Consider the following 9,072-nt stretch of genomic DNA (forward strand, 5'->3'; position numbering starts at 1 on the left):
AGAAGATAATTTTCATGTCCTTCACAGAGGAACAATGCTATTACGGTCTCATACCAAATGAAAATGTGTTATTAAAAATAGGAAAAAGCTCCAATTTAAATTAGCTGAATTAAATGTTTCGATTTGATTTATATTGTTTATGACGTAAGTTGAATAAATTACAGGTGCTGGTCATAAAATTAGAATATCATGAAAAAGTAGATTGATTTCAGTAATTCCATTTAAAAAGTGAAACTTGTATATTATATTCATACATTACATACAAACTCATATATTTCAGATGTTTATTTTGTTTAATTTTGATGATTACAAATGACAACAAATGAAAATCTCAAATTCATCATATCAGAAAATTAGAATATTGTGAAAAGGTTCAAAATTGATGGCCCCTGGTGCCACACTCTAATCAGCTAATTAACTCAAACCACCTGCAAAAGCCTTTAAATGGTCTTTCAGTCTAGTTCTATAGGCTACACAATCATGGGGAAGACTGCTGACTTGACAGTTGTCCAAAAGACGACCATCGACACCTTGCACAAGGAGGGCAAGACACAAAAGGTCATCGCTAAAGAGGCTGGCTGTTCACAGAGCTCAGTGTCCAAGCACATTAATAGAGAGGCGAAGGGAAGGAAAAGATGTGGTCGAAAAAAGTGTACAAGCAAGAGAGATAACCGCACCCTGGAGAGGATTGTGAAACAAAACCCATTCAAAAATGTGGGGGAGATTCACAAAGAGTGGACTGCAGCTGGAGTGAGTGCTTCAAGAACCACCACACACAGACGTATGAAAGACATGGGTTTCTGCTGTCGCATTCCTTGTGTCAAGCCACTCTTGAACCACAGACAGCGTCAGAAGCGTCTTGCCTGGGCTAAAGAGAAACAGGACTGGACTGCTGGTGAGTGGTCCAAAGTCATGTTCTCTGATGAAAGTAAATTTTGCATTTCCTTTGGAAATCAAGGTCCCAGAGTCTGGAGGAAAAGAAGAGAGGCACTTCATCCACGTTGCTTGAAGTCCAGTGTAAAGTTTCCACAGTCAGTGATGGTTTGGGGTGCCATGTCATCTGCTGGTGTTGGTCCATTGTGTTTTCTGAGGTCCAGGGTCAACGCAGCCACATACCAGGAAGTTTTAGAGCACTTCATGCTTCCTGCAGCTGACCAACTTTTTGGAGATGCAGATTTCATTTTCCAACAGGACTTGGCACCTGCACACAGTGCCAAAGCTACCAGTACCTGGTTGAAGGACCATGGTATCCCTGTTCTTAATTGGCCAGCAAACTCTCCTGACCTTAACCCCATAGAAAATCTATGGGGTATTGTGAAGAAGAAGATGCAATACACCAGACCCAACAATTCAGAAGAGCTAAAAGCCACTATTAGAGCAACCTGGGCTATCATAACACCTGAGCAGTGCCACAGACTGATCGACTCCATGCCACGCCGCATTGCTGCAGTAATACAGGCCAAAGGAGGCCCAACTAAATACTGAGTGCTGTACATGCTCATACTTTTCATGTTCATACTTTTCAGTTGGCCAACATTTCTATAAATCCTTTGTTTTTATTGGTCTTCAGTAATATTCTAATTTTCTGATATGATGAATTTGAGATTTTCATTTGTTGTCATTTGTAATCATCAAAATTAAACAAAATAAACATCTGAAATATATGAGTTTGTATGTAATGTATGAATATAATATACAAGTTTCACTTTTTAAATGGAATTACTGAAATCAATCTACTTTTTCATGATATTCTAATTTTATGACCAGCACCTGTAAGTCATGTAATCTTGATTACCAACAGAAGCTATCAATTTAAGGTGGAGCTGCATTGTTGTAGATCATCCACTTTTCTTTCTCCAGGTGAACGCTGCTTCCAGCTGCACCGCTGTGCAGCAGATCCGTTTATTTATTTACTTCACAGCAAAAGTTATTTCAGGGCAATTCACAAAACTTAATGCAGTCAAATATGGATTTAAGTAAAGTGACTTCATTCTAATACCACACAATATATCAGTCAGGTAATCATAAAAAGAAAACAGATCAAATGTTGATCCTGAGGATGCAGAACGGAAACATCTCCCAAGCAACAAATTAAATAGAAATCAAAGACATTAAACTATAATTTCTCTCTGTCTGTGCCTCAATTAGACTCATTGTTAGGTTTTTTTTGCTTCTGATATGCTGCACTCATCAAAGACAGAAGGATGTCTCTTTGCAATGTGACATGGAAGGACCTGGAAAAGGAAACGTGGATGGTTCCTAACTTTAGAGCCGAGCGCATTTCAAATGAAAACTCATTATATGCTGAGGGTTTTTTTAAATGTCAAGTGCTAAATAGACAGAAAAGCAACCGTTTATAGGGAAAAGTCTAGAAGGATGAGATTTGAGGCTATTCGGCAAAGATCCTGCTACATGGCTGTACATGTTATTTTGGCATTTGACCAATCAGATAAGCCCTTAAATGAAATATTACCTACCATAAATTCAGTAAAAAAAAAAACAGTTAACCAATTAAGAAAATGTTAAAAAGCTAATTGAAAAAAAGTAGTGTCATCTGCATTGTTTTCATAATTTTTTTTATAGAAGCACCTTTTTTTTTTAAATACATGTATTAGGGTAAATTATTACATTGACAATAATTTTTGCTATCAAACTATACACATTTTTTGAATGGTACTAAAGTAATAAAGTTTTGTCCTGTCCTCCATTAAAATTCTTATTTTCAAAGTATTTAAATGAATTCCCATATAATGGATTAAAACTAACAAAAATATATACTTTATTCATTTCAGTTCATTTTATAAAATTTCTAGGTTTTGGATGCATCTTCTTTATGTCTGTATGGAAGCCCATTTCCACCAGTTAAAAGTAAAAAAATTATGTTGATTCATGATTATGAAAGTTAACATTAGTTATAATTATCACTTTTAAAGTAAATATTATCATATTTAAAATCATAATTTCGACTTTCAATGTCATAGGTATGGAATATAAGGACATTATGAAATTCTAAATCATAATTATAAAATTAAAGACATAATTATGAGATTTAGCATCATAATTATCAGATATTTTGTATCTCATAACAGTAATGACATACCATGCGCCCTTGTTCTTTTTTTTTTACTTTAAGTGGCAGAACTGGGCTTCCATATATCTCTTAAAAGTAAAAAAAATATATATATTTTGAAATTGTAATCCTTTATTTTAAGTAAGAATCATAGAAAATAAAGGTACCAAAATGTTTTACACACATAGCAATATATATATATATATACATAAACACCATGAATCATAAAAGTAAGGCAAAAAACATATATATGTATATACATACATACATATATAAAAACATATATATATGTAGGCCTATGTGTGTTTTTTTGCCTTACTTTTATGATTCATGGTGTTTATATATATATATATATATATATATATATATATATATATATATATATATATATATATATATATATATATAAACGCCAAGAATCCTAAAAGTAAAAAGTGAGGCAAAAAGAACAAACATCTAAGGACATTAAAAACTGATTTAGAGGGAAGAACTAACAATCTTATTTACTTTTCTACAAACCAACATAATGCAGAAGATGCCGGCTCCTTTGAAGATGTCATTCTCTTATTTTCTCTAGAGGCCATGTTGATGGCTCTCTTATCTCTGACGCACACTTTGCATCTGTTATCTGGCAATTATCATATAATTAGTCAACAGCTTTTTGGTCTAACCTCGTTTTAATTAGAGCCTTTGAATCTCCTGTTGTTAAACTCATCGATGAATTTAAATCAAACAAAGATAAAGTCCTGTTGGAGGCATTCCAGTCAAACCTTGGCGGTTTGGCTTCATTTCTGTATTTCCTGCGCAGTATTACGACAAATGTGCGCAAGTTTGATGCCATTGCGCCGCTTAATCTAATTCCGAGGAGCCAGGGGCCAAAGTGTCCCTGGCAGGGGCCTGTTAACCGAATTGGAGACATTTATTTCCTAAGTGTTCGTGGATCGGCGCGAGACATGAGATGTGTTAAAATCCTCATAAAACATCAAACGGTTCGAGAAAGGAGCCGACGAGCCCCAAACAGTTAGAAGTACTTAAAATATATATTTTTATTTTTACTGGATGCGTGAATTCTATCAGATGAAACATATTGTGGGATTCATGGAGGGAATAAAATGTGTTGAATTTAAACTGGAATGGCGACTTTCCTGAAACAATCACCGATAAGACGCCCTAAAAGGAACAGCGGAGAGCTTTGATGGGATTTGCTGCCAGTGAAAGCTGTTGGGCTTTAGAGCGGAGCTGTCAGTCAATACCACTGGGACCTCCCCCCCCCCCCCCTCCTAGGGTCTCCTTTGTGTATATAAATAGAGCCTGGAGTCTGGAGTCCCACACAGACGGAACTGCTGGTAATCAGGGAAAAATGCCCGCATCTCCTGCTGGATTTGGAAACTTCTTCCTGGAGAGGAACCTCGTAATGCCTCCTGGATACCAGGTCCCGGTGCTGGGGCCCCCATCGGCCCTACAGCAGCAGCAGCATCTGGCTGCGATGGCTGCTGGAGTTCCCATTTCATTCTCAGGACTGCAGGGATACAACTTCATCCCATATCCACACCACAGGCACATCGCGCACACGGTGAGTCACATTAAGAAAATATGTTTAAAACAAAAAATGCTTTTGTTTTAAACATATTTTTAGATATTTTTGCTTGAAATGTACAAAAAAAGCTCCCAACCGAGGCACGCGCTTAGAATAAACGATTGTTGACCTTTAACCAAAGTTCTACGTATGGCAAGCAATTAGCGCATTTATTTTCGCTCTGATTGAAGCAAAAATAGTAAAATAGTAGTTTTAATATGTTAGGATACAGTGAAAATAATCAAAACAACAGCAAAAAATAATATTTGTTAAACTCTTTATACGAAATATTGTATTTCTTTCCAAAATAGAAATTGAATAAAAATGTCTCAATTTAAAAGTCAGGATGATGCAAAAGTCCATAAAGATTCATCCCCAAGCTACATTTTACTTTATCTCCAGATATGGAAAAGACAATGAGGCATACTTGATCAGATGTAGACTTTTAAAATAGGATCAATGAAACAGTGTTTTGATTTTATGATGACTTAATTTATAAAATATTTTTCTACCTGTTTCTTCACCAAACTGGTTGGCTAAATCCAATGTTAATTTTACTTAAGATTTTATAATCTTTTAAATTAATTTTTTAAATTTTTTTTAAATGGAGTTTTAGAAGTTGCTTTCTTTTCAAATTTGGCCTCACAGATCATAATTATAATTAGAGAACGTGGTCTGTAAAAATACAATTTTGAGAAGATTACAGTTTGCAAAACGCCATCTGAAAAGGAAAAATTTGGGGGAAAAAAAACATTTGAAAATATAAAATCTATAAAAAAATCTTTTTGAAAAACAAAATGTAAAAGAAAAATGAAAATCCTGTTTATCAATAGTTTATCTTTAAAGTTTTATTTCTGAATTAAAATTTTAAATTAAAGATTTCCAAAATGTTTTATTTCTTTGGAAGAATAAGGGAACAAAATTCCCTCCATAGAATTTAGGTTTTGTTTAAACCCTTTACAAGTGGTTACTGGGGGAATCACATTTTAGACACAAGAACCTGAAACTTTGATGTTTTTAAACTTGTTCTGTCTAAAGTTCTTTGGTTTTAAGATTATAGGCCCTTATCATTGCTTCCATGTTCTTCGGTTTGTTCTCATCCTTCTCCTTTCTGTCTTGCAGAGCAGTGGCTTTGACCTGAAGCCCACCTCTCCTTATCATCACGCCCTCCTGGCCCGCGGAGGCGTCCTCTACCCACCCTACCGTGCCGGCGCTGCCGAGGAACTCGGCAGGGTTGCCAAGGTTGCCACCCGGGAAAGCACGGGCGCACTAAAAGCCTGGCTGAACGAGCACCTGAAGAACCCGTACCCAACCAAGGGGGAGAAAATCATGCTGGCCATCATCACCAAGATGAGTCTGACGCAGGTTTCCACCTGGTTCGCTAACGCCAGGCGGCGCCTTAAGAAAGAGAACAGGGTCAGCTGGGCATCCAAGGGCAAATCGGACGAGGAGGATGAGGAACAGGAGGGTGAGAGTGACGAAGAGGAGGGTGCTGCACAGAAGTGCAACTTGGAGGAGCAAGATGATGATGCAGACCATCAGAGAGAGCATGAAGCCGCAGATGAGCCAGAGCCGGAGAGCTCGCCGGCTGCGGAGGAGCGACTGGAGGTGCAGGAAGTCGGACCAGAACAGAAGGTTGGAAGCAACGATGCTGACCAAACATCCTCAGCTTCAGAAAGCAAAGAGAACAACGTCAGCCAGAAACCCAAAATCTGGTCTTTGGCAGAAACCGCCACCTCAGAGACATCAAAGAGACCTGCGGACAGTTTTTACCACCCTGCTGGGAAACTGTGGGCGGACTGGGCCTCACGAAGCGGACTGTTTGTTCCCACTTATTACGCCACGCATGAAATAGTTTGAGCTAATAAAATAAAAAGCAACTTTTTAAAAACAAACTTTTGCACTTTAAACCTTCAGACCTCACAGACTTCCTGAAGTTTTTTTTAAGAAATACGAATCTGTTGGGGGACCAAAGAATAGGGATGTTTCCTTACTGTAAATAATTCTAGATGTATTTTTCCACCTGGATGATGTAAATTATATTTCCTTTGTCTAACCAGAAAGAGGTATTTTGTTAAAATAAACGTTGGCTTCTTCTATACTTATGTTGTCTTTATCGCTCTAATATATGGAATAAATTTTGTTCCATTATCAGTGCTGGAAGAGAAGATTAAATTGTGTAAAAAATAAAAAACTTTGAAAAACATTCATAAAAACAAAAATACGGTTTTGAAACTAACTTTTCAATTTTATTAGATTTTATCTCTCAAAATAGCTTTGTTTAAAATAATTTTGTTCTTACTTTGTTCTTTTTTAAATCATATAATTTTTTTTACATGTATAATATTTTATATTTTCAAACTTTATTTAAAAAAATAAATACTTTTTTTTTTATTAGCTTGCCATAATATATGGAATAAATTTTGTTCCGTTATCAGTGCTGGAAGAGAAGATTAAATTGAGTAAAAATAAAAAATAAAAAACTTTGAAAAACATTCATAAAAACAAAAATACGGTTTTGAAAGTAAATTTTCTATTTTATTAGATTTTATCTCTCAAAATATCTTTGTTTAAAATAATTTTTGTTCTTACTTTGTTTTGTTTTTTTAAATCATGTAATTTTTTTTAGATGCATAATATTTTATATTTTCAAACTTTATTTAAATAAATAAATACTTTTTTTTTTTTTATTAGCTTGCTCTAATATATGGAATAAATTTTGTTCCATTATCAGTGCTGGAAGAGAAGAATATTGTGTAAAAAATAAAAACAAAAATACGGTTTTGAAAGTAACTTTTCTATTTTATTAGATTTTATCTCTCAAAATATCTGTTCAAAATAATTTTTGTTCTTATTTTATTGTTTTCTTTTTTAAATCATATGCATTTTGACATGCATAATATTTTATCTTTTTAAACTTTAGTTAAATAAACAAATACTTTTTTAAAAATTAGCTTTCTGGTTGCGTTTCAGGTTGAGTTTTATGAGTTACATTTTTTTAGATTGCGTTCTACCGATCAGATTCTCTTCATTTCAGGGCGGGCTTTCCTCTGGAATGAGGCGTAAAGAAGCATTTCTATTGGTCTGTTACGTTAGCCACGGCATTGTTATTGGTCAAGACTGAGCGTCAGTATTATAGCGTTTAAATTAAAGGGGCTGTGGTCTATAAAACGTGATTTGAAAAGAAAGCAGTTTGTAAAATTCAATCTGAAAAAATATGTAAAAGACATTAAAAAGTGCTTAAATTTAAAAATGTCAAATCCATAAAATAAAGCTGAAAAAAGAAATAAAAGTGATTCGAAAAAAAATAATGAAATACCACCATATTCATTATTTGATTAACATTTTTTTCTTTGGTATAATTTCTGGATATTATATTTTTTTAAGTTCAGTTTCCAAAACATGTTCTTTGTTTTCAAAATAATGGAACAAAATTAATTCCATACTCCAAGATCAAAGTTTTCTAAATCCTGAGATCAGTTGTTTTCTCTGAAAGCTTAAGAAATCTGACAAAAACATCCTGTATATCATTTTCTAACAAAACCCTTTTAGAGTTTTTTTTTAGTCTAAGATAATTTATCTATTATCTGTACTGAAAAGGATATAAGTTGTTTGCCAAAAAATAACGTAAGAAAATAAGGAAACTGTGGCTCACTTACCAAACATTTACCACTTTTATAATATATTTTAAAAAAACACATAAACTTTAATGCTTTTCACATTTGTCACAGTATACAAGCAAGATAAATTGTTTATTAATTTTCTATTAAACAATGTTACATTATTACATAGATAAATTACATCCATAATGTAGTATTTAAATCAAATGTATTTCCACCTGGATGTCAAAATCAGGCTATATAAGGTCAGAAGAATACGAAAAAATTGTACTAAGTAAAAGTAACACACATTTTTTCACTCATTCAAAGATAAAAAGTGGTTATCCAAAACATTATGCAAGAATAAAAAAAAGCATTTAGTAAAAAAAAGACTGTGGAAGTAGAAAGTAGCTTTTTGGTCATCACATTTTATATTGTGTTAAAAGATGAAGGCAGACTTTAGGTGCAAGATCTGGTATTTTAAAGACTAAAATACATAAAAAAAAAAACACAAATAAAGGATATGATTACTAAAAACAACCTCCTGCAGAGGTATTTCACATAAATCGATATTTCTTTGACATAAAACTTATAAAATCAAATCTTACTTTGAATAATGTATGTATCTTAGAGCAGAGTAAAAATCCGGAGATTTTGCTGATTTCTGAAGGGCTTTATTTTTCACAGTGGACAGAGTAACTAAAACATTTACTTACAAAGGAGTAATAATACTTCACAAAAAATATTACTTAAGAAAAAGTAAAAGGTATTTTACAGTAAAATTACTAAAATATATGACTTAATTAAATGTAACTAGTTACTACCCA

General features: G+C 33.8%; 1 protein-coding gene across 1 annotated transcript; it reads left to right on the forward strand.

The window, feature by feature from the left end:
• Positions 1-4,380: 4,380 nt before the first annotated feature.
• Positions 4,381-6,747, forward strand: irx7 (iroquois homeobox 7). The gene is made up of 2 exons (XM_038309351.1): positions 4,381-4,643; positions 5,769-6,747. Exons 1-2 carry the CDS (start codon positions 4,431-4,433, stop codon positions 6,504-6,506), a joined length of 951 nt encoding a protein of 316 aa, XP_038165279.1. The 5' UTR covers positions 4,381-4,430; the 3' UTR covers positions 6,507-6,747.
• The last annotated feature ends 2,325 nt before the right edge of the window (positions 6,748-9,072 follow it).

The sequence above is a fragment of the Cyprinodon tularosa genome, unplaced genomic scaffold (genome assembly GCF_016077235.1).
Source record: "Cyprinodon tularosa strain WSP-4 unplaced genomic scaffold, ASM1607723v1 ctg66, whole genome shotgun sequence".
Lineage (NCBI taxonomy): Eukaryota > Metazoa > Chordata > Actinopteri > Cyprinodontiformes > Cyprinodontidae > Cyprinodon > Cyprinodon tularosa.